The 26790-nt window shown below is 34.6% G+C and overlaps 1 protein-coding gene across 1 annotated transcript in view; it reads right to left on the minus strand.

The window, feature by feature from the left end:
- Positions 1–26790, minus strand: part of LRP1B (LDL receptor related protein 1B) — a 2108848-nt gene that overhangs the window by 619839 nt on the left and 1462219 nt on the right. The window contains exons 30-32 of the mRNA XM_066345498.1: positions 23003–23177; positions 21967–22061; positions 132–281 (exon numbers count right to left, since the gene is read on the minus strand). Of these exons, the coding sequence (XP_066201595.1) occupies positions 132–281; positions 21967–22061; positions 23003–23177 (420 nt within the window). The remainder of the gene's footprint in view (positions 1–131; positions 282–21966; positions 22062–23002; positions 23178–26790) is intronic.

Raw genomic sequence — 26790 nt, forward strand, 5'->3', positions numbered from 1 at the left:
TATACAAATGTGCAATTTAAATGTGATTCTGGTGTTAATGAAGCAGTGACTTTTCTCAGCTTTTAACAGGTGACAATTAATCAACCTCCAATCAATACAAAACATCCTAAGCACAGAACCATTGCACTTACCCATGATGGTTAGGGCTGTAGCTTTTGTTAATTCTTCTTTCATTGACTCTATTACTTCTAAATTACCACCATCTAGGTTGCATCTATTTATGGTTCCATTTCCCGAACTGATCCAATAAAGCTTGTTTTCCACATAGTCTATTGATAGACCTGTAATTAAATTATACATCTTAAACATAGTGGAAGCCACTTAAATTGTAATAGTCGCCTTGCAATGGATTTGAGAAGAAAACATATATTGCAAACTCGAATTTTTGTCTTAAAATATAAGGTCTACATTATGGGAGATACAAAGGGGTGGGGTAATATAATAATAGATAAATAATAATACAAGATAAATTCTATGTTTTGCATACTCACAGCTGTAAACCCATTCTTGCCAACTGCTGTACACATATTGTTTTACCTCTCTGTGAAACAATATACTTTTATACGCACTTACCCCTTATCTCTATTGATTATCGCAACAACCTTGTGACATTGAGTTATACTTTATGCATAAGGAAAATATTACATAGTAATTAAATGAGTCCCTAGATAGTAGGATGTCACTCCGGAAACTTCAATAAAGGTTTAGTTTCCAAACTGAGTGCCTGCCTTCTTATTATTCCAGCTGGCTTCAGAAAGTTTTATGTGTTATACTCATTTGGGATACTCATTTGACTTATAAAATTTATAATTGCTTTTCTACTTTGAATAAAATTTACTTTAGGCAGATATAGACTCAAATTGGAGGTTTCAACTTTTTTCAAGTAAATTCAAAGTTAGAAAAATTTTAACAATTAATAATTTTACTGATATATGGACTTAGATTGGACTCATTAGGGGTTATCTAGATAGATAAACAAGTGAACTAAGCCTAAGACACAATGTGTCAAAATTGGTAAGCTTTATTGTACTTTATGAATTGTTTCATATATTATAATGGTGTGTATAATTTTCAAAATTCTCAGTAAGTGTGTATTTTTTGATGGCCAAGGGTTCTTAGTTCACATCTTTTTAATTACTTGCATGCTCAAGGGCTTAGGATCCACATTATAACAATAACTGTGGCTTCATTTTGGTTTGTCTGTGATTCACAACTACTTGTGGGAAAGCACACATGGACATACATACACTCAGGCATACAATGCAATAAACTGTTTCTGAGATCTCCCTCAGAAAATAAATTGAACAAAAACAAAAAAATCTCCTCCCTATGAAAATTATCTAAGATTTAAATTAAGAAAAAGGAATGAAGGAAGGGAAAAAGAGAAAAGGAAGGAAGGGACAAAGGGAAGGAGGAAGGGAAGGACAGAGGGCAGATAAATGAAGAGAATTACAAGTTCATGTACATTGAGAGAAGACTAAACACAGCCAAAATGTTCTCAATTATAGATAGTTCAAGTCCAAAGAGTGGAACTGATTTATCAGACCAGTTTTAATCATGAAGAAATAATCTAACAAGCTCATACAATATACAAGAGATTTATTTACTTATTGGTATATTTTGCTAATAGAAGTCTGGAAGGTTCACCAGAAAAATCACAATCCATAAAATTAGAGGAATTCAAGAAAGACATTTTCAGAATTTTTTTTTAATGCTCATAGTGGGAGATAGCTTTTAATCACAATGGAAAAATAATGAAATCACCACTATCACAGTCACATCCTATGGTATAACATTTTCATGGTGAAACTCCATTAACTATTCAATTTTTTTTTTTTTTTTGTATTTTTCTGAAGTTGGAAACGGGGAAGCAGTGAGACAGACTCCCGCACGCATGCCCACCAGGGGGCGATGCTCTGCCCATCTGGGGCATTGCTCTGTCACAACCAAAGCCATTCCAGTGCCTGAGGCAGAGGCCATGGAGCTATCTTCAGCACCCAGGCAAACTTTGCTCCAATGGAGTCTTGGCTGCGGGAGGGGAAGAGAGAGACAGAGAGGAAGGAGAGGGGGAGGAGTGGAGAAGCAGATGGGCACTTCTCCTGTGTGCCCTGGCTGGGAATCGAACCCGGGACTCCTGCATGCCAGGCCGACACTCTACCACTGAGCCAACCAGCCAGGGCAACTATTCAATTTTTTATGAGTGAAATTTGTTTACTTTGTAGGCACCTTTGTACATCTTTCCTAGTATAAAAAATTCTGGTTTAAAACATGTAATTATAGAAGTGGTTTATTTTATTTTCTGTTTAGTTGGCCATCTAAAGCCCATAATTCCAATCTCTAATCAGCAATGAAGAATATCTTTATTAAAAATTTATGATATAAAATATAGCTCCAAACATTCTGTTGCCTAATTTTCATCAGTAATTGAATTAACAAATACATTTATAAAGAATTCCCTTTAGGAACATTATCTGTCCATCTAGGTAGTTTAAATTTTATCTCTTAATCAAGCCAAGCCATCAGAGAAAATATACATTTTTAAATGGCTGTGTTTTGTACTTTTGTCCCTCTCTGAATCTCTTATCAAATTGAGCTTTGATATTGTGATATGTATCTTAGGTATAAATGAAGGATGCTATAAGAAGTGCCTATAAGAAAAGTACTGTTATTCTTCCCAGGATACAGTGTCTGAATGTAGTACATCACACTGTGACCTCTTCATACAAGGACCCATGGGAGAAATTTCTTTCAGCTCAGTGCCAGAAAAAGCTATATATGAAAAATATAAAATTATAAATAATCATATTTCTCTCTTTGCTTTTTCACAAAGAAACTGAAGAGTCCAATTATGAGCCACATTCAGCAATTTTAAAGGAATTGAATTTATGCTACTGATTTTACTTCTGGCTTAAGTAGAATAATTTCTTATTGTCTTTTACCTTGATTTTAAAAATAAATATTATTCTGGCCTTTCTAAGGAATGATTTTAAGTTTCCTCAACCCTTTTTTGGTTGGAATGTGCATTCTTACTGAATGTGACTAACTTCAAATTAGTCCACACTATCAGACCTTTCTCATTTACTAACACCTTGCAGTTTCTAGAGTCTAGCTTACATTATGTAAAGCAGTTATCAAACAGAGCAGGGAAGTTCAGAGTTTGGACCAAAGTCCACCACTCTACTATTCAACACAGTTGTTTCTAGACTGTGAGTGCCTACAAAAAAGGAGCTGTATCAGTAAGCTTTTTATCTTCAGTGCCTAGCATGATGCCCAGAGAAAGAAAAAAAATATAAAGACATTGAATAAATAAATGAGTTATTTAAATAATTCCATTGTAAAAATTACAAGTAGTCTTCAAGGAGTTCTGCTAATAAAGTTAAATTATCCTCACAAGAGACTTAATATACCACTTCTTCCTAGACTCTATGATAATAGGGAAGAATAGGTCTATTTGGTACAGCATATATTTTTATATCAATATTAAGATCAAATGTTTTAGAATGAATAGTTTTCAGATTCACAAGAAAAATATTTAAAGTTTCTATAATATTAACCTAAACATGCATGTGATATCTGCCACCTCACCACCTACATGCAGTGATAGGATGCAAATAATTCAACGACTGGTTCTCTGCCCTAATAACCATTTTAAGTATAAAAAAATGATACACCAAAAAGTAGTTTATTATTTCATGCATTTAATACTTAAATAAGAATAAAAGAGGTACACAAAACTAGATTATGTTATAAGAAAGAATTTTAAAATATTAATGAAAAAAATGTTAAATAATACCCCACAAAAAAAACAAACAATAAAACTGTTATTTAAGATATTTTCATATTGCTTCTTGATTGGCATCTTCACATGCAATTTTTTTCACTTATGGACGGAATGAATATTACTATGGGTGCTTAGAGTACAATGTTGCACAGATGAATGTTAAAAAGGAATAAGGAATGTGAACTTGTGACTTTCACATTGGTCAACTGCCCAGGTGCCCACCTTAGAAAGGACCCTGATTACAAGTGTCATTTTAACAGCAGGTTTGACAAACTCAACCAAAAATTCGGTATCGGTCCTGCTGAACTAGTGCTGAACCGATTGAATCCCACCACTGCCTGCACGTTTCTTTAATGTTTCTAAGTGTGTTTATTCCCAAGTTTATAAAATAGGATTGAAATCTTTTTAAAATCCTATTATAAATTCAAGAAATGGGTTACAGTGTGGTGATTGCCAGGAGGGGGTGGGAGAAGGTACAGGAAAAAATAAATGATGTTGGACGAAGGCTTGACTTGGGAGAATGGACACACAATACAGTGTACAAAGGTGTGTTATAGAATTGGGCACCTGAAACCTGTTAAATGTTGTTAACCAGTGTCACCACAGTAAAAATTCAATTAACAAAAGAAAAACAGAAACTGGTTATAGGTTTGGTTTTTTGTTTGTTTTTTCATTTTTCCGAAGCTGGAAATGAGGAGGCAGTCAGATAGACTCCCACACGCGCCCGACCGGGATCCACCCGGCATGCCCACCAGGGGGCGATGCTCTGCCCATCTGGGGCGTCGCTCTGTTGCATCCAGAGCCATTCTAGCACCTGAGGCAGAGGCCACAGAGCAATCCTCAGCACCCAGGCCATCTTTGCTCCAATGGAGCCTCGGCTGCCGGAGGGGAAGAGAGAGACAGAGAGGAAGGAGAGGGGGAGGGGTGGAAAAGCAGATGAGCGCTTCTCCTGTGTTCCCTGGCCGGGAATCGAACCCAGGACTCCTGCATGCCAAGCCAACGCTCTACCGCTGAGCCAACCAGCCAGGGCCTGGTTATAGGTTTTAAATGTATAAGTATGTTTAGAAGTACATATTGCAAAGTTTACTAATATAAATGTTACACATGATATGATTATTTTGTTTTGCTATTATCATATACTTTGTTCTGTGTGTGTGTGTGTGTGTGTGTGTGTGTGTGTGTGTGTGTGTGTGTCAGAAATTAAAGCAATTCATCACAGGCTTACTTTGTTCTTAATGAAAATGAAAAGTTAGTCGGTATCCATTGATTAGAATAATTTCTGAATCAGATTTCTGTTTCATTAGAGATGACTCACTAAGCAGTTGAGAAAGAGTAGTTTGGATGCAATTGAAATTACTGAGTGATTTCAGGATGCTAATCAATAGCCATGAGAAAACAGATAATACATGAGCATGTTGATAAAATTGTCCATGAACCTATGCAAAGAAATATGATTATGTCAGTGTGAGAAAGTCCTCAGAGTGGGTGACTGACATTAAAAAATTAAATCTTCAAAAGGGCTGTAAGATCCCTCTGAAAAATAGTCTTATGTGTTTACTCAATATATAGTATTATAGCCTCATTTCTGCTAAACATTTATTTTTTACATCATCTGGATTAAAAGAGGAAACATAGACTTCACAATAGAATAGGTCTATCAAAAAGGAAGTCCACATTTAAATTGAAAAACTTTCTATGAAAAATATCTACCTTTTATCTCTTTTGTATTATTATAATAATCAGTTAATTCATATGCTTTGAAATTAATACTTTTTTCTTTATATTAAGCCAAAGATTTCCCTTAATTTATATTTCATCTGAACATTTAATTGAAATAGGCTATTTTAAAAATTAATTGAGCCCTGGCCGGTTGGCTCAGTAGTTGAGTGTTGGCCTGGCGTGCAGGAGTCCCGGGTTCCATTCCCGGCCAGGGCACATAGGAGAAGCACCCATCTGCTTCTCCACCCCTCCCCCTCTCCTTCCTCTCTGTCTCTCTCTTCCCCTCCCGCAGCCAAGGCTCCATTGGAACAAAGTTGGCCCGGGTGCTGAGGATGGCTCTGTGACCTCTGCCTCAGGCACTAGAATGGCTCTGGTTGCAACAGAGCGATGCCCCAGATGGGCAGAGCATAGCCCCCTGGTGGGCGTGCTGGGTGGATCCCAGTCGGGCGCATGCGGGAGTCTGTCTGACTGCCTCCCCGTTTCCAACTTCAGAAAAATACAGAAAAAAAATTAATTGAAACAATATAATTTGCTAAAATTATATAATTGTTCTCATAATAGAAATGTCTCACATTGATTCAGAAAGTTCTATGTAATATTTTTTAAATATAATCAAAATATATATTGTATATAATACTAAAAATTTTAAGTTTATCAAGTTTTAAGTGTTACAATTAAGACTGAAAAGTTTATCTAATTTATTTTGTTTTTAAAAGCCTCAAAACTAAATCAGTGTAGTAGGTAATATGAAATTAAAATAAAAATGCAAATATGGAAAAAAAGGAAATTCTAAAACTAAAACTTTTTGGATGTAGTAATTTCTTCATATTTTTTCATCACTTTTTATATTTCATTTTTAAATTTTCATTTCTGGTTGTAAATTATAATTATCTGGAATGTTATTAAAAATACTGATCCCTTGGCCCCCACTTCAAGAAATTTTAATTTAATTGGTTTAAGATGGTCCCAGGCATTTGTATTTTTAAAATGTCTCTCCAGGTGATTTTAGAATATAACACTTAAGCTATTCCTTTTAAGCAATGTATTTTTTTATAATCTTTGAAACCTGAATTATTAATATGTTCAACCAGGCATCTTAAATTTTTCTGGAAATGTATCATGATTGAGGAGCCACTGAGCCACTTCATTTGCAGGTGTTGTAAGGTACCAAAAACTACAGAATTAATATTTTAAGAGACTTGGAGAACATTTTATTAATTTGGGTTAAGGTGTGCAGAGAAATTGTGAGAGTAGTCTCTGTACTGTGTGATTGGCATAACCAGGATGGCCCTTGGCATTGTATTGTAAATGAAAAGGGAAGGAAAACATGGATTCCCAGACATTCCACCACAGCTGTGAGGAAAGGGGTGAACGGCTAGCCAGGTGCAGAAAGAGAAAAGCCAAAATAAACCTTTTCTTATAGCAATGAGCCATTTGCGGGCATTTGTCCCCACGGAAACTACCTCTCCTATGTAAAGGCGTATGGTTAACACGTGTGACTCTGGACAGAGAGATGGCAGATAAACACTAGGAAATATAGGAATGTCTTTTAATATGTAAAGAGACATCTTTCTACCATTGTGTTGATTTGTAATTTTTTTTTTCTCCAAAATGATGTATGGCTTGCAAAATTGAACATGGTCCTATCATGTTAAAGGACATATGACTATAACCAATAGTGGTAAAGGGCTCCTAATTACAATTTTTGCTTCTGTACTTCCCACTTACAAAACTATAAAAACTAGGTAGAACAAAGGGCCGGAGCACTCTCCCTCAGCTTTCTGTTGGAGCTGCCGCTGCTTGGCCAAGCTAGACAATAAAGTTTTGATGTGTAAATGATGGACCTTGTTCCTGTCTTTCATGTTTTGGGTCCCTCCGAATTTGGCTTAACAATGATGATGGAATCTCTGGAGACAGAGAAACATTAAGAGGTTGATGAGAGAAAAAAAGCATCATATGGTTACTAAAATGTAGATAATTAACTTCTAGGCCTCTGGGCCTGGTGGGTTGTCTTAGTGGTAGAGCATCAGACTGGCATGTATATGTCCTGGGTTCAATTCCTGGTCAGGGCACATAGAAGAAGTGACCATCTGCTTCTCCACCTCTCTATACTCTCTCTCTTTCCTTCATGCTTCCATGGCTCAATTAGTTCAAGTGCATTGGCCCCTGAACACTGAGGACGGCTCTGTGGAGCCTCCACCTCAGGCACTAAAAATAGTTTGGTTGAGAACATGGTCATAGATGGGCAGATTATTGGCCCTAGATGGCCGTTGCAGGTTATCCTGGTCCAGGAGCAAGTGGGAGTCTGTCTATCTCCCTTCCTCCCACTTGGAAAATAATAAAAAAGAAAACATACTATTCAACAACTAGTTGAGTACATAAAAGACCAGAATATGCCACTCTAAAATATGCCATTTTGGCTTAAGGTTTATACTGAGCCAAAACATTTCTGAAATAACAATGCCAAAAAAAGTACTCTGTCCTTCCCCACAATTTGCTTAAAAGCTGGCTTTAACTCTTTACCACTAGTCTCTAGACTGATCAGTCCAGAAATGCACTGAGATGAATTTTATATATATATAAATAAAACTTACTAAAAAAGCTGGTATGTTCCATTGGTTTTCCTTAGTTTCACCTTTCCACAGTTTGTCTCCCTTGGAAGTATAAAACTCTTTTCATTTGTCTTGTCACTTCTGTACAAATATATTGTTCTCTGCCAAGATGCTATACAAGTCTCAGCTCTGACCACTTGTTTGAGTTATTCATCAATGACTTTCTTCCACGTGTATACAAGCTACTTCTGTTAATAAACACTGTTTTTCTTTTTATAATCTGTCTTTTGTCAGGCTAATTTTTAGGGACCCAGCCAGAGAACATAGGAGGACAGAGATAAAAGTTGGTTTTTATAGGACTCTGCAAGTATTTATACTGTTATAATCTTAACTTGATCTAAATTATTCTTTGGATTGTACTTCTCAGTTTACTGTGTTTTAAGAATTCATTAAAACCATATAGAGTCACGGACCTAACTTAATTAACTTAGTCCCTATTGCTTACCATATTAAACTAAGGTTTTATCATCTCCTTCGTTCTCTAGCACATAAATCATTGTACCTTGGGCAATTTATCCTATATTTCAAGCTCTTGATGACTGGCAAAATTAATGTGCTTTGTGAAAATAACACATGTAAAAATGAAAGAAAGACCAGGGCAAGTGACAGATTATTTTATGAGAAAAGTTTTGCTCTAAAATGTCATTTTAAAAGCTTTAATTTATATAGTTTTATAATTTTCTAAAGCTGCATTTAATAGCTTAACTGGTAAAATAGAACAAAATGTTTTAAAAAACACTGGATTGTGTCATTTTAATATTTTTAAATTTTAGTTTCTGTCAATATAATGCTTAACATTCTCTTTTGTTAAATATTTTCTTCCTAGCCACACAGAAATTTTAAGTTTTCTGGACATCACACTGTTTTGTACCTATTATGCCTGTTAAAAAGACATTAGGTTAAGCCGTAGCCACTAAGGGTAAGAAAAACGCATTCTCCTATCAGTTCTTATCTTTTGAAATCTAATTGAAATTTCACACTATCACCAATTTGGTTACAATTCTTCTGTTTTCCTTTTCCACAAAAAAATTGCTGTTTTCTCTATTTTTGTAGTGTCTAGTCATATAAACTTCATGGTATCTGGAAGATCTTTATTATATGCAGCTTAAGTGTCTGTTTGTCGCCAATAGCTTATTGCTTGCTTGCGTAACAGTACTAGCCAATGGGATGAAGTTGCCACGGTCAGGGGCAAATTGAGCAGGTCAGGGGGAAGGTGAACATTTGTTTGCATTGGCAATCATCGCTTTTGAAACAATTTAAGGCTGAACGCAAATTGAGCATGTCAGGGGGAAGGTGAACATTTGTTTGCATTGGCAATCATCTGTTTTACATAAAAACTACGTCTTAACATCATTTCTTTTAAGAATGCCTCCTAGAAAATACAGCACTGAAGAGGAGAGAAAAGGAGCTAAAGCTGCACAAAAACAGCTTTCTCGACAAAAAGAAACCACTGAGCAGAGAAAGACAAGGCTTGCTTCAGTCGCAGAGAAAATGCGTCTTTCTCGGCAAAATGAGACTGATGAGCATAGAGAAACAAGGCTTGCCTCAGATGCAAGACAAAAAAGCCTGTCTCAACAAAATGAGTTCCTTGAACAAAGGCAGGAGAGAAATGCGAAAAAACGACAGAGTAATGCTGACCAAAACGCAAAAAGGATTAAAACAGTTTCAAACGGAGAAACTTTAATTTTTGAGCATTCCTCTGGTGACATGAATATTAAATGTGAACACTGTCAGTCCTTAAACTTCAAGTTAGAAACTAATTGATTTGACCATGGCAAGAAAGGATTTTCTTTATTTATTGAGCTAGCGGTGGCTCTTAAGAAATGTACCACCAGTGGTTTCCTTCGTTGCACTCTACTTTAAGCAATTAAGCAAGTAGAAGGGGGAAACCCCGTGGGGCACTAAGAAAAGGGGCGTCCTCGCCGCCTGCCCTGGGTAATTCAGTTTGAATTAGCAGACACCTTTGCACAAATCATTTTAATTACAATTTATAATATCTAGAACAGCGGTCATTTCGTATGACCGCCGGGCTTTCTAGTAGTACTTATAAACAAACAACATTAAGTGTTTCTGTGTTGCTTACTTCAACTAAAATTCTCAACAAATGGTTTGCAGTTATCTGTGTCATTTTCACAGATACTGTTTAGTGAATACTAAATCATGACCTTCTTGATAAATGAATTCCCAGGTTTTATTTTCAGGGTCTGGTACTGAGTATATACTTCATAATTATTTTTAATAACTTTTTTTTTACATTTAACATTTGAAAGAATAAAGAAAATGAATGATTAGCTAAAATAGTGTTTTGGGGCAAACAAGTATGTAACAAGTGTGTTAGGGTTCCTTGCCTTAACTTTGCCTAATTTGTACATGAGCACAGGGCAGTGCCGTGTGTGTGTGTGTGTGTGTGTGTGTGTGTGTGTGTGTGTGTGTGTGTGTTCTATGTGAGGCTGTGGGTGCTTGCCCTCAGGGCGGCAGATTTTGCAAATTGCAGATTGCTGGCCTGCTTGGGAGGGGCCATTGTTTGCTATTGTTTACTGGAGAAGGTTTTTTTCCCCAGTCTGTTTTGCTGGAGAGCCCTGAGAGAGAGGGAAGTGGTCTTTCCTGCTGCCTGTTTGCTCGTCCACCAGCATGAGACTCTAATAAATGGAATGGCCCACCATTTTCTGGTTCCACAGTTCCTTTACCATCTGCTCGAATCCTTTGTGAACCTGCATGTCCGTAACTACCGACTTTACAAGTGTAACATATTTAAATTATTTTGTATACATATGCATGTGTAATTCTAATGTTGTTTTGTCAATTCCTCTGGTCTTTTTTAAAACCTATTTTTAACATTTCTTTTGGGATATACAACGTTATATGATATGTTATATGTTGATGTATTTCAGACATAATAAAAATGACTGTAATGAGTAATGAGTATATATAAGTAATAAAACTGCATATCAAGTAAGAAAACATACGCAGTAATTTGTTTTATTATTATTTTTTAAATGAATGTTCAATGTGGTAAAGTGTGCTTATGAATGTTATCCATGAATAGATTTCAAAATTAACATTATATAGCATATGGGTTGAAATGATTGAATAATAAAAATTATTTTGTAGATTTCCAGAAGGTGTACTTGAAGGTTGAGTTAAAAAATGACTTTTGGTTGGGGCTGTATTAAAAATAAAGGGAAAAACATCAAGGAAATATATATAGTACAGAAGTTCTTAAGAATAAACCATGAAGGATAATGCTGATTGACAAGCCAAGTTGTTTATAAGGCTTAAAGGACAAAATTCATAATATGTAAACATTTTAAACATGGAAACAGTTTTAAGTAGTAAATTAAGATCCTCAGTTATGTAAACTGCTCTAAGCAGTAGAAGTATCCAAGAATGAGCAATAATCTTAATCGAGAATATTTTGTTCAGTAGTAGAAAGTAGAAAATGTTGATTTGTATTTAACAGAAACAGAATTATTCAGCCCAGACTGCCTGAGGCTGTAATTACTGAGTCTTCAGTGATACACACTCATAAAATGCCAAGTTGGGTGTTTTGATAAGATTTTAATGCACTTGTATTTCAAATGTATCACATATATGGATTTAACAGCAAACAAGCAAGGGAACCCCAGTGAACTGGAACATAAAAGTGATTGCACACCCTAGAAAGCCTATCTCAGTGACACTGCTGTTTAAATCCAGCATTTAAAGATTAAGAAATAATTAATTGTGAGGCACAATAATTGGCATAGAGGTAAAATAGGTTCTTGCATACTATTTGCTGCTTAGAAAAGCTGACTACTGTGTCCTAATCAGGCCCATATTTCTCAGAAGTATCCAAGCTTTGGATTTTCCCCCCCACTTTTTATGCTTGAAAGAGTACCAGTTTTATTCCCTGACCTTTGCTTGAGGTCAAATAATTACTATATGAAATTAAGCCTTTGTGGACATAACATAATTGTTAAGCTTTAATATGGTTTTGGAAGGAAATAAACAGATTTGAGTCCCAACTCAACCATTCAACACAGGCAACTAACCTGTTTCAACAAACCTGTTTCTAAATTCATATAAGAAGTATAAGAAAGCCTTTCAGAAGTTATTACTGTGATATTATTAATACAAAGCATTTTGGAAGCTCTTGACATATTCTAAGTGTTTAAAATGTAGTCACTATAATTATGTTATTTTTTTGCCAAAGTCATAATGTATCATACACCCCAGGGTAAATGCCTATAACACAACAGTGTAGCTTCATGTTGAGAATAGAGGTTCCATAAAAGGTGACATACAATGACTGTTTTGAGTTGACACTTCCCAGCCTCACTAGACAGGACATTGTGTTTTCTCTTAACATACTGGATAAAAATAATTTATAATCTGACAATCAATATTCATGAGGAGAAAATCATCTGAACAACAGCTCCCTCTAACCTAATCACTTCATTTTTTTCATGGAAATGGTTTAGGGAATGCAGTAGGGATAAATTTAAGCCACAGATTTCTTGGACTCATTATGAGACTATAATCACAATAATTTCCTGTAGTAATAAATATCAGTGAAATTCAATGAGTTATCAATAACACAGTAATCAATATCCCTATGTATGTATTTTATGGATACAATTATCATGTGTACAAACAAAAACAGATTTTATTTATTTTCTTCATACATTTACATGTCTATTAACAGTTCAGTGGTACCTTGAGATACGAACAGACCAACATACAAATTTTTTAAGATACAAGCTGCGACTTGGTCTGTAGTTTTGTTCAAGATCCGAGCAAAATTCCGAGATACGAGTCATGATTGGGAAAGCTGTCACTAGTTAGCGCATTGGCACACAGGTCTAGTATCAACAGTTTGATATACGAGTTGACTGACTGACGAACTTGGTTACAGAACAAATTAAATTCATATCTCAAGGTACCACTGTATTGGCAAATTTCATTTTAGAACTCATCTCAGGAGAATGGTTCTACAAGAATCTTGTAAAATGGGATTATAATGACATGAATTCTTGAGAGTATTTCAAAGATTCTTCATATCAGACATTTCCTTTGTGATAAGGTGCCAAGGAACTACAAAATTGTTAACATTAGTATTTTAAAAGGAAGAGTCAGGCCCCTTTACCCCTCCTTTCTGAGGAAGAAAAAACAAGAAGAGGTTGCAGGGGCAAAAGTCAGCTTGTCATAGTTTAGTTCCTATAGTTCTCTGGAAGGACTGATGCCACTTGCTAGACAGAGCAAAGAAGATAGAACCTATCTGAAAACCTTTTCCTCTTCTCTTCTCTTTTCTTAAAAGCTTTTAGGAAACAATGTTTATATACCTTAATTAAAAATTCCTACACTAATCCTGACTCTTCCTCCCATCCTGGAGTCATGAGAGCAATGCATACCTCTATGAACCCCACCCCACCCATTCATGAAAATCTTTATTCTGTAACATCTTATATGCTTTCTAATAATCATCATTTTGAAATTCTTTGTATGTACAAAACTTGTAAACTAAGCAAGCGGGGACTAGCTTTAGACCTCTGAATAAGCTAACCCCAACACTTTTAGCAAAAGTAACTTCATTTAGCTTCTCTCCTTATCCTAAATTAAACATTTCTCACTACTGTGGTGACAGGGATAGGTTGTAAATTCTAGAAGGTTTGGGAATGTCTTTGTCAGGTATGTAAAACATTCATCACTGCTGTGTTATCTTATGGTCTTAGTGTGTAGGAATTTTTTTTTTCCTTTTGATAGATCCTATAGATAAATGTAACAAGACAGCAAAAACTCAATAAGCTCATTAGTAAATGACTTTTGTACCATGCTCCCCCACACTTTACCCCCAACCAGTATGTGATTGCGTCTATAAAAGCTGCCTCAGAGCTATATTCTTGATTGCATGATTTGGGTTTGATAATGCCCCATGCGTATCACTGGCTTAATAATAAAGCTCCTCTTAAAATTTCTTCTATAACCTACCTTGGTGTCTCTGTGTAACTTGTAGGATTACTTTACAACACCTTATGAGTCTTAACATATGTTGCTACACTAAACAGCAGTTTAAATTTATATATAAAACCAAGAAAAAATATTGTGTCCACTTATTTGCATCACAGCTTTAAGCTCTCCAGTAGAGGGGAAATAAAATAAAAGCAAAAAATAATTTAAAAAAATAAAAGATAATAAACCAAAATGTTTTACTGTTTTGTGTAAATTAGTAAACATTTTATTATTTAATATATTTTAAGCAAATATTTCAAGTACAAAAGGGAAAATAATTTTAAACAATAGTTACCATGCAACATAGTTTTAAATCAGTGTATATTTTTAACTTCATTCCATGCCTCACAAATATAGAATTTAAACTCACTGGAAATAGAAATTTTCTGCTATAAACTAATTCACAGTGATATTTATGTAGTTAATTTACCAGTAAGAGCTTTCTTAGCCTATTAGAATAAATCAAAAATTACAATAACTGAGTTAGAATGAAAAGGGATTACTATAAAAATATGTTGATTTTATCTTTATATCCTGTGCCAAAAGAAATAGTTAATAAGTAGATAACTTGAGCAATACTATTTTTTCCTATTCTTTCTTATATGAAAAATCTCTGACTAATCAGAGCCAAATGATCACAGGGTTAGACAGCGGAGGGTGAGAAACAGCAAGAGGAATATGTGGAAAAGCCAACTGAGAAACCAAATATCTATTTCCACTTTTCCTCACTAGTTAGTCATGCATTTCTTTATAAACAATCCATTTTTATATATTTTATACTCCACAGTTTGGGAAAATGAAGGTATAAATATAAATTTGTTTTCTTACACATTGGATATATTGAATGGAATGCATCATGAATCTATACCCAGATCATCTAGTAAGCATAATTTTTTCAGATAGTAATCCTAGTTAACTAAGATATAAGAAGAGGTCTTAGTTTTATTCAATCTTGTAGGAGCCTCTTGCTATGTGATAGGAAATTATTCACTTGATTTAACAAATAGTTCTTGAAGATCTACTTTATATCCCACATTGAAATTTGAGCTGAGGACACAATGGTAAATAAAATAGGTATGGTCCCTAACTTTGTAGTTACCTTTATAGTTGATAAGGAGTTGTTAATCAAACATTTAACAAACAAACAAAAATTAAAATAATGTTAAGAGATAAAATGTGAAATAATAATGCTAAAAGTGTCTAAGAGACTTTAGCCTACTCATGGAGATCAGGAAAAGCTTCTTTGAAGAACTAATACCTGAGTTGAAATCTGGTAGATAGGTGGAAACTAAACAGAGGTAGAAGACATTTCTGGGTGAAGGAATACTTGATTAAAATATACTGTTAGAGGAAGGAGATTGGCAAGTTGAGAGAATCAAGGAAGAGAAATATAGGTGGGATGAATAAGTTTGAGTCACAGTGAAATTCCATTTGGATTGTAAATTCCATAGAGAAAGAGACTATATCTTCCTTATTCATCTCTTTTTCATTAGGCAGGATATTGTAAACTCATTTTTTTTCTTTAAGATTTATACATATATACAAACCAGCTTTGTCATTAATAAGTTAAGCATTGTATAAAAAGTCACCGTTGTATTATCTGCAGTTCTTAGTGTAGTACATTGACAGTAACCACTTAACTCATAAATTTGCATTTAATAAAAAAGCTTTAATTATGGAGTTGTTTGTTTTTCTTTTTCTCTTTCTTTTTTTTTAAATTTTTGTTGGAAATATTTCTGCAACTATTCAAAACATCCTTAAGCATTGTTTCTTTTTCTTCTCCTAGGTTAAAAATGACATATTATTTTATTTTATATAATAATCGACATCAAAGTTAAAATAGTTCAAAACTTGTGATGGTAGTGTGTCAAAATGTCTAGGCTATAGTCCTCAGTTATTTAATTAAATATTAATTTAGGTGTTGCTGTGAAGATATTTTGAAGATGTGATTATTATGTGCAATTGGCTAAAGGAAATTATTATTTGAAATAATCTGGGTGTTTCTAATTCAACCAGTTAAAAGGCTATAAAACCAGAAATGAGTTTTTTTCTGAAGAAGAAATTCTTCCCCTGGTGTACAATTTAACGGCTACTTGAGAGTTTTCAGCCAGCACAAAGATTTAAAATTTGCCCAGTCAACTTCCATAATATCATGAACTAAATATTTATAATAATCTCCTTCTATAAATCTATATTTATATTGATCATTTGTTTCCCTCTCCACACAGACTACAGGTTCTGTTTTTCTCATAAAAATCTGATGGATACAAAATTGTGTCCTGCCCTGGTGGGTTGTTTCAGTGGTAGAGTATCAGCCCAATGTGTGGATATCCTGGGTTTGATTCCCAGTCAGGGTACACAGGAGAAGTGCCCATCTGCTTCTCCACTCCCTCCCCTACTTCTCTCTGTCTTCTCTTCCCTTCCTGAAGCCATGGCTCAATTGGAGAGAGTTGGACCCAGACACTGAGACTGAGGATGGCTCCATGGACACTGTCTCAAGTGCTAAAAAATGGCTCCAGTTGCAATGGAGCACTGGTCTCAGATGGGCAAAGCATCACACTCTAGTGGGCTTGCTGGGTAGATCTTGGTCAGGGCACATGAGGGAGTCTGTCTCTGTCTCCCTTCCTCTCACTAAAATTTAACAAACAAACAAGCAATTAACAAAATAAAAATGTGTCCTATTGCAAATTATTTTTTTAGAGTCAACTGGTAAAGAATACATTAGTATATAAATTTTCTTACTAAGAATATTATTAATGCATTTTAAACTAGAAAAAAAGAATCCATAAAATTTGATAGAAGAGAGTCAAAACCTAAGACACAGCTCATTGTCTACATTAACATGGCTTATTAGTCCACTGTCTTCAATGTCATAACTTTACTATTCTAATTAACTCTTGTCCAGTAAGATGAGAGCTGAGGTAATTTTTTTGTTCATTTCCAGAATTTCCTGAATAACCCAACAACTGTTCGGCAAACAAGCACCAAATGACTCTTTTGCTCAAGACTCTTTGAACCACCTTCACTCAAAATATTCTTTGTATCCACCAACCAAAAATTAGTATATAATAATTTTTAACCCTAAACAAGACTTAATGAAACATCTGTCTTGAACCACAGTGTAAATCTCAATTATTATTTTAATTTTGCCCTTTTCTCTCTGAGACACTAAGATGCTGATAAATTAATGCTCTCTCTTATTGCGGTACACAAGAACTCAGCTTTGTCTAAACCACGGGTTGTTTTGGTGATATGTTGAGGAGCCAGCATTTAATATAGAAGAGAAACAAAATTAATAATCAGTCATGTGTTAACATTGTTCAGTTCTGTGTAGTGAATACTTTATTGTATTTCATTTGAATCTTTTCATGAAATAAATAAATTTTCCTAATACAGTTAAATCCCCTTTGTATAGATAAAAATTCCCTTTTGAATATCATTGTCATTCCTTTTCATAGACATCTGCTTTTATAAAACAAGTCTTCATATTTCTAATTTCCTTTTCTTTTTTTTAGGTGAGAGGAGGGGAGATAATGAGGCAGACTCCTGCATTTGCTTGGACCAGAATCTACGTGGCAACCCCAACTGGGGCCAATACTCAAATACTGAGCTATTTTTAGCACCTAAGACTGATGTGCCCAGACCAACCTGGCTATCCTCAGTGCTCTGGGCTACATTCAAACCAATGAAACTATTGGCTAAGAGAGGATAAAAGAGAGAAGGAGGAGAGGGAGGGGGCAAGAAGCAGATAGTTGCTTCTCACGTGTTTCCTGACTGGGAATTGAACCCAGGACATCCATACACCAGGATGATGCTTTATTCCCTGAGCCACCATTCAGGGCCTATTTTTTTTTTTTAACTTTTTCCATAGTTTTATAAATATGTGTATTTGTCTAGGAGCAATGCATATTAATGACATGTGTTTCATTTTGAAGTTATATAAATGATACCATACCATATCATTCTGCTAATTATTTTTCTCAATGCTTTTGAGATCTATATATGACTTTATATATACATAAACATATATGTATATACAGTATTTCAACATATAAACTTGCTGCGTTTATTTACTCATTCCTCTTTGATGAAGATTTACAATCTTTCCAAATTTTTATTATTATAAAAAATGATTCATTGAACATCCTTGTACTTGTTTCTTTCAGAATACTCTAATTCTCTAGAGTATATAAGTATGGAATTGCTGAAACATATAGGTTATTACTTTTAATTCTAAAATAACCCAAGATGGTAGAAAATAGAATTTTCATCTTATAGATCAGGGGTCTCAAACTTGCGGCCTGTGGGCCGCATGCGGCCCGCCGAACAATTCTGTGCAGCCCGCAGACTAATCCACGAAGTTCAAAATATTTTGGATAAAATTAAGTAAGCCTAGGGGCCTACTTGTATTTTTCATTTCTCTAGCGTCCTAGCTAGATATTAGCTTAGTTAACAGCAGTTGTGATGCGAACTACAGTTTCTGGTCGTTTTGTGACACTGAGTAAACTGCATGTACGATTGTGCTTGTTGTACTGATTTTTTTTTTGTTTTCAACTGCAGTGAGAAAAGTGTTGCGTAACAGTTGCCTTTTGTAGACCTAGTGCGGCCCGCCAAATGGCTGTGATCTTGCTCTGCGGCCCACATGCTGAGTTGAGTTTGAGACCCCTGTTATAGATAATGAAACTGAGCCTTAGAAAAGATAAAAAGAAAGGTATAAAGTTTCAGTTAATAGGTATCAAAACAGATATTCAAATTCAGATTTGTTTAGTTCCTGAAAACAATGCTTTGCCTTACTATATTGTCCCCCAAATATAACAAAATGAATGCTTTATGTGAATGTAAAATTGGTATAACTTTTCTCTAGTTTCCAGGTTCCTCAAGTTCATTCTTCTTCTTGTACCTTACACTTTGAGCAATTTAATTCTTAATTTGGAGTGGCAATTAAGGATGATGAATGTTATCAAAGGAGATGCTAGAGATCTACCAACATAGAGATGCTAGTCCTGTAGGGAGGTGGGAACAGTAGCAGAGGAAGACTTCATCAGCTCACTTTCCTCCTTTATCTAAAATAAAGGTAGCTGTGGGACAAGTGTGGTAGAATACAGCAGACTCGCGATTTGTCACAGAGCACCCAGATTTTAAAACCATCAATAAGAAAATGATTTGTGATATTTACATATGGCTGACATAGGCTCATATGCAGCAATGCAGAGACTATAAATCTCAGCACCTGGGTAACATGATCAGTGAGCTAAAAGTGGACAGTTACCAGGAGGAACTTGTAGATAGCACCTGTTCGTAAAACATCTCAGGAAGTGCAGGAGCAAAGTGAGTGTGTCTTTGCTTAGTGTCTATGCTGGGAAAATCTAAGCATAGAACCCAGGTACTTCAAACTTGTTTACCTCTCAGCATCAGCAGAAAGATAATAGAGTTAAATTCTCACATTTGCATAAAAATTTGCTCACCTCAGAGGCTCACAAGTTGCATGTATTTCTTTGCTAGATTTCTTTGGATTCTATTCTATGATTATTCTCCACTAAACTCTTTTATACTCTTAATACTGAGAACAATGAAATCATTCATATTCCAGTTTATTGGACCCAATTGCCTTCTGTTACTACTGCTTAAAGGTCTATTATTAAAGTCCAGATGTTCTCCTCATAACTTTTATTCACTCAATCCTCATGAGAACTTTATAAAATAGATGCTTTGTCTTGATTGTACAGATGAGGAAAGCTAGCACCACAAGCTAACAATAAGTTGCTCATAGTCACTAAGTTAGATTTAGTTGATAAAATTGAAAATGATTTAGTTTTCTACACCCTTCCTTTAGAACAAGGATAGTCCAAATCCTTTTTATAGACCAAATGAAGAAATCTGATAATACTAAAAAATCTGTTTATTGAATGAATTTCTGACTAAAACCATGGCATTAATACTAATTTAAGGTATAGTTTGTAATGAAAATTCTGTTTTTGTTTGTTTGTTTTGGTAAAGCAGTATATCTTAAAGAAATTAAAATTAAAAATTTTCTATTTGAATTTATTTAAAAGTAATTTTTAAATATAATAAAAACTGACATAGAGAAGACATCTAATATTTGTTATTAAATTATGAGTCATTATTTATATACACTTATAAATACCATTTGGTATATAACACCTGCGGGATCAACTACAAAGTATAAATAGCACTACTTTCTTGTAAAGTTTTCTTATGTAAGCTGTTAGGTTTTTTTTCCTTAATTTATTTTGAGTAGAGAAATGGTTATTTAGTATTAAAGATAAGATTTTCCCCATTACAAAAACAAGTTTGTAAATTAATATTTTGGCGCAATCTAAAGCTACCACATCACATTATAAGGATTCTATTTGCTCATTCATTCCTATCATATTCATATTTTTACATACTAAATATTCTGAACAATTCCAGATAAGTGCTAACTGAATTGGTTTAGTTCAAATTAAGTCCTTTGTATGAGTCCTAATCTTTAGAGTCTGCTGTTACTTTTGTTCTATCATCTGCCACACAAAGATATTAGCATTTTATTTAGCTTTTAATTTCTAACACTACTTGGAATTTCAATTGTGTATCAAATATTAGCACAAGTAGCCCAAAGAGCTGTTGAGAGTATCATTTTATATCAAAAGTTTATATGTAAAAAATATTATTTATTACAAATATCAGTATTATTACATTTTTTCTGAATCATCCCTACTAAAAATAAACTACTTCAAGTAAGTATACTTTCACATTTCTGAAACTAAAAATAAAAAAAATATATATATTATATTTTAAAACTTTATGGTAAATTGATTTTATCCCCAAATTAAAACTATATTATATGCTCAATGGTAGAGCATTGGCCCAGCCTGTGTATGTCCCAGGTTCAATTCTTAGGGCACATAGGAGAAGTGCCGGTTTCTCACTTCTCTCTCCTCTCTCTCTCTCTCTTCCCCTCCTGAAGCCATGACTCAATTGGAGTCCATTGGCCCCAGGCACTGAGGATAGCTCCACGGCCTACACCTCAGGTGCTAAGAAGAACTCAGATGCTGAGCAATGAAACATGCTCCAGATTGGCAGAGCATCATACCCTAGTGGGCTTGCCATTTGGATCCCAGTCAGGGCACATGTGGGAGTCTCTCTCTCTGCCTCCCCTCCTCTCACTGAATATAAAAGAAAGAAAGAAAGAAAGAAAGAAAGAAAGAAAGAAAGAAAGAAAGAAAGAAAGAAAGAAAGAAAGAAAGAAAGAAAGAAAGAAAGAGAGAGAGAAAGAAAGAAAGAGAGAGAGAAAGAGAGAGAGAAAGAAAGAAAGGAGGGAGAAAAAAGGGAGGGAGGAAGTGAAGGAGTGAGAGAGGGAAGGAGGGAGGGAAGGAAAGGAAAGAAAGAATGAAGAAAGAAGGAAAGAAAGAGAGAAAGAAAAAGAAAGAAAAGAAAAGAAAAGGAAAAGAAAAGAAAAGAAAAAAGAAAAGAAAAGAAAAGAAAAGAAAAGAAAAGAAAAGAAAAGAAAAGAAAAGAAAAGAAAAAAGAAAAAGACACAGTAGTGATGGGGGAAGTCTCAGTACATTGTATTGCCACTGTGGCAACAACATACCAGATATTCACCATTGAAAATGAGGCATTTATTAATTACATTAACTTGTAAGCAACTTCAGTGCTTAAGACACAGTATAAATTTTCTTATCAAAAAAGATTGTTTTCTCCTTAACCCACATGGACCCAATAGGTTTGATAAGATTGATACATTCTTAATTTCTATAACTAATGTTTAATATTTTTTCAGGCTCTTGGACAAAGATGCATTGTACAAGTACAGTTTCATCATATTAAAAATTGCAGTGATTATTGAAAAAAAAAAGAACTTACCAATTGGTTCCTTTTGATTCTGGAAGAGAATTTTGCTATTACTGCCATCCATGTTTGCCATGTTAATTGTGTTTCCATCTGTCCAGTATAGTTTCCTTAATTCAAAAAAGATATGAATTAAAAATAAGAGACCTAGACCTGTATGTTGACTAGAAACATATATGGAAGTACAAAATTAATATCAAAGCAAATGATTGGCTCAAGATTAATTCTTTCAAGGAAGGCCCCCTATTGTTGAGCCACTTACTTATAGTAACTTTCATATTCGCCTGAGAAGAAAGCACCACTCTGTTTTTTTTTTCTGTAATTGAAAGACAATAATCTCACTTTCTTTTTTCTCCTACATTTACAACTGAATATTTATGACTATAGTAAATTAGTTCCATTTAAATGAATTTATCAAGATTCAATTTTGTTGGCTTGGAGAATTCAGACACCTTAGAAAAGAAGAGTCACTAAACCATTCCCACTGACAGTGCTAAGGAGAAAAAAATTGTTTTAGCCTTACACAGGCTCTCTATGTGGGTACATAAAAACTAACATGTAGTTGGGAGAATCTAATCTATTTATGATAGCAACATGTGACAAATTATTAATCACTGGTGCTAAAAAAGAAACCAATGACTTTTTCATGCATTTTTAAAATTCTGAACTGTCACTGCCTAAAAACGTAATGAGATATTATAGCAATATATAAAAATCTGATTTTATGCAGGTAAAAATCTCTAACAAGGGATTCCTTTTACAATTTCCATATTCACATCTTCTTTTCTGACTGTAGAGCTGATATATATATATATATATATATATATATATATATATATATATATATACACCCCTGAATTAAACTAAGATATTTTTAAATTTTATTTACAGGTACAATTGACATTCAATATTATTTTAGTTTAGTTTCAGGTGGACAGCATACTGGTGAGACAATTATATAATTTATAAAGTAATAAAGGTTTTTGTATATACAAAATAAGAGCAAAGGTTTATAAATCTTTGAAAAACTTAAAAAATAATCATACTTTACCCCCTGACTGGGTGAGCTGTCAGACACTGTGGCTTATCAATCCCATGGATAACTGAGGTTTTCAAAGAACCATCTAGTCGTGCCACGTTGATTTGTGTTTCATCAAATTCTGAGCTGATCCAGTATAGATTACGTGAGACCCAGTCCACTGCTAGCCCTCTGATACTTTGAGTATCTATAAACAGTTAAGAAAAAAAATTTAAAGTAAATGAAGTTTCTCATTCTTTGGGCTTTCCAAGTAAGTTATTTTCTGTCTCAGGAAAATTTTAATTTATACTTCAATTTGTTAGCTAAAATTGTAATCTCATTCCCTTATCAGCACTTCTTAAGGCATGAATAATCATTAATGTCCTACTGCTGAGCCATTTGAAACCTAATACAACAATTAGATTAGAAATTACACCAACAGTCAATGTTTCACTAGTAAACACTTAGGAGCAGACACAAGCAGTCCTTTGAGCCAAGGCGATGAAAATTCAAATTATAGTAACAGCTTCTTCAGTTGGTAGCACATTTTTCTAGTTAGGAGAAAGTACTTGTGGACTATCAACAAATGGGCTGTTTTATGTTTTAAGTGCCAATTTGTTAACTGAAATGAAATAAAACAATTCAACTTTTCTAAAAGAATCAACAGACCTGAACATCTTTCAAAATAGATAAACAGAAATTGACTGAGATATGAACAAAGAAAACAAAAACCTTTTTAACATTCCTCCAACGTGGATTCTACACAAATTACTGAAATCTAATTAAGTTTCAATTCATTATAGTCAATATGAGTATTTTGGTTGTTCGTCCCTGATAATTCAATTAGGCATCTTTAAAAAAATTATGGAATTTAGGCTTAAATATAATTGCATATTGTAATTAAAGAAGCAAATTAAAATAAAGTGTTAACAATGATGGATACTAAAATAATCTTTTTAGCATATTAACATAAAGTAAGGCAGTTTAGTCTCTAATCTATAGCATTTGATGACCCTAACTTGGCATTACCTTGACTTTACTAAGTTTCAACATTTTTAGCATAGTATACCTTTAAAGTCCTCTAGACAAGTGTTTGTCAACCGCTGGTTTACAGACCAGTCTGCTTGAAATTTCGTGCTGGGCCAGGAAAGAGTTAACCAAACTGCTGTTGTATTAACAGTCTAGTAGACCCAATGATTTTAGTCAAATCCGATTATGTTCAGGGTGATATCTACCTTAGTGATCCCCCAAAAATAATTATTCTATTTTCACCAGTCCCCAAAAAGTTGAAAACCATTGCTCTAGGCTGGTGTGACTTAGACTATATATTTTATTTTATTTTATTGTTTTTTGTATAGACTATATAAATGAAGATTCAGATTCAGTAGCTCCAAGGCAGGGCCTGAGATTGTCCAAGTTCTCATCAGCTCCTGGTTGCTGCCGCCACTGCTCCAAAGCAGAGGTTCCCAGTCAGGTGCCACCAGAACCCCAGGGCAGCTCCACACAGCTCATCAAATGGCTACATCTCATCATTTTCAAAAAAATGTCTCAAGGGTAGATTTTCACTTGAAAGTGAAAACTCCAGATTGTAAAATTTGCCAACTAGTTTAAAATTAAAAATAGCAAAATGAGACATGGAGTTTTGGCAGTTCCGGGTTGGCTATAACGGACAGTGTTGACATGGGGGTTTCACCCAGTGGATGTCCTCCATCTCAACCAAGCCGACTTTCCTGCGCAGAAGTCCTTTTATTATTCCTAAGTCCCTTTTCATGACAGTGCCCTTAGGTGTTTCTCATGTTTCAATCACTCCTCTAATCAGCATTTCTCACTCCGTAAGCTGTGATACATCATTAATTTACTAGTACACTGGGAGATTGTGGTTGTGAACTTCATTTCTAAATTCAAAACTTAAAATTTATTTTTAGTTTTCGTTATCCTTATCTGGTTCCCTCTTAAGCAAAAAGTAATACAACACCTCTATAAAGCTAAATTTGCCATGTTGGATACTTATTTATTTGTTTCACCCAGGATATTTATTCCTCCTTCTTTACACTCTGCATTTAATTGGGTGCAGAGCGATAGATAGTACTTCTATAATGAGAAGATTTGGCTTTCTGTTTTAGGCTGTGTGCCTATTTTTGGTCTTTAATTGAGTAACTTAAATTTTGGCCTCATTTTGTATTAGAAAAGTAGGCTAATTATAGATAATGGATATAACTGCTGTGAATATTTTATTAGATTATGTTTGTTTATATAAATCAATGCAGGATTTCTTTGACAATCCAAGGACTTACTATCTTCTGTATTTTTACCCTAGATTCCTTGGTATTGGCAAAAATAATAAAATTAATTTTTACTTCCTCTAAAATACATGGTTCCTAAAAGTAGTTTTGTTTTGTTTGTATTTTTGTATTTTGTTATTTTGGCTGTCTCTGCTGCTCAGATACTTTTATTCATATCTGGTTGAGTCCTAATCATATGGCCTGGAGAATATATTACACTGTTAAATTAGAAAGCTAGTCACATGTAAGCTATTAATACCTATTTAGTCCTTGTCAATTACATGGTTTATGCTCTTCTAAATCTACTTCTATGTTAAGTATTGCAATAGCATCCAGGCTTTTCCCCATTTCAAGCAATTGATTTAGTTGCTGCCAGCCTATTTATTTTATTATTATTATTATTATTATTATTATTATTATTATTATTATTGGACTAAAATGTTCTGGATTATGACCTTTGTTTGCCCAAGGTATTCAATAACTTCCAACCACTTAGAAAGTGATGTCTAAGTTCCTTAGCCTGACATTCTATATAATCTGAATATACCCTCCCAACCTTATTTCTCACTATTTTTAACAATTATCTTACACTTCAGTCATATTGATGTGTTTTCTGATTCCCAAACCTATCCTTTACAATCAATAAGAAATTATCTGGCTGATGACTTTCAACATAATGTGATAGTTATTTGCTGACATATTACTACTCTTACATATACTTCTTGAAGGCAGGTGTTGGGCAAAACAATGTATTTAAAGTGTAAAACAAGTGAGTTAGGTTTGCTTGCTTGTATTTTGCGGGGCAGCACCATGAGTGTGTGGTCTGTGAAAGGCTGTGGGTCCTTGCCCTCAGGGTGGCAGATTGCAAATTGTGGATTACCTGTCTCCTTGGGGAGGGGCAATATCTGCTATTGTTTGCAGGGAAGAGGTATTTCCACCTAGTGTGAGTCTGGTGAGTCTGAAGGGGTTGGGGCTTGGGAGCCCTGAGTGAGAGGGAAGCAGTTTTCCCTGCCTATTTGCTCATCTGCCGTTATGAGACTTTAATAAATGGGATGGCCCACCATGTTCTGGCTCCACAGTTCCTATACCGTCTGCCCGGATCCGATGTGACCCTGCATGGCCATGGTGGCGGCCCCTGGCCTGGCCTTACAGCAGGTTACTTGCTAACTTTTTATAGCTTCCATCCTCATATGTGTACAAGAGTGCCTTTGTTGTAACGTGCCAAAAGCTAAAGGATTAATATTAATATTTTAGGAAGTTTAAGGAACATTTTATTAATTTAGGCTAGGCGTGCAGAAAGATTTTGTAAGTGTGATTTCTATTCTTGTGTGATTAGCATCAAAACTAAGATGGCTGATGGCATTGTGTAGTAAATGCTGAAGAGGAAGGAGACTTGGATTCCCTGACCTTCCCCCATACCTATGGGGGAAGGGTAAATAGCTAGCCAGGTACAGGAAGAAAAAGATTAAATTAAAATCTTTTCTTATACTGATGAACCATTTACAGACATTTGTCCCTATGGAAACTACCCCTCCCCTC

The sequence above is a fragment of the Saccopteryx leptura genome, chromosome 7, assembly GCF_036850995.1.
Source record: "Saccopteryx leptura isolate mSacLep1 chromosome 7, mSacLep1_pri_phased_curated, whole genome shotgun sequence".
Classification (NCBI taxonomy): Eukaryota; Metazoa; Chordata; class Mammalia; order Chiroptera; family Emballonuridae; genus Saccopteryx; species Saccopteryx leptura.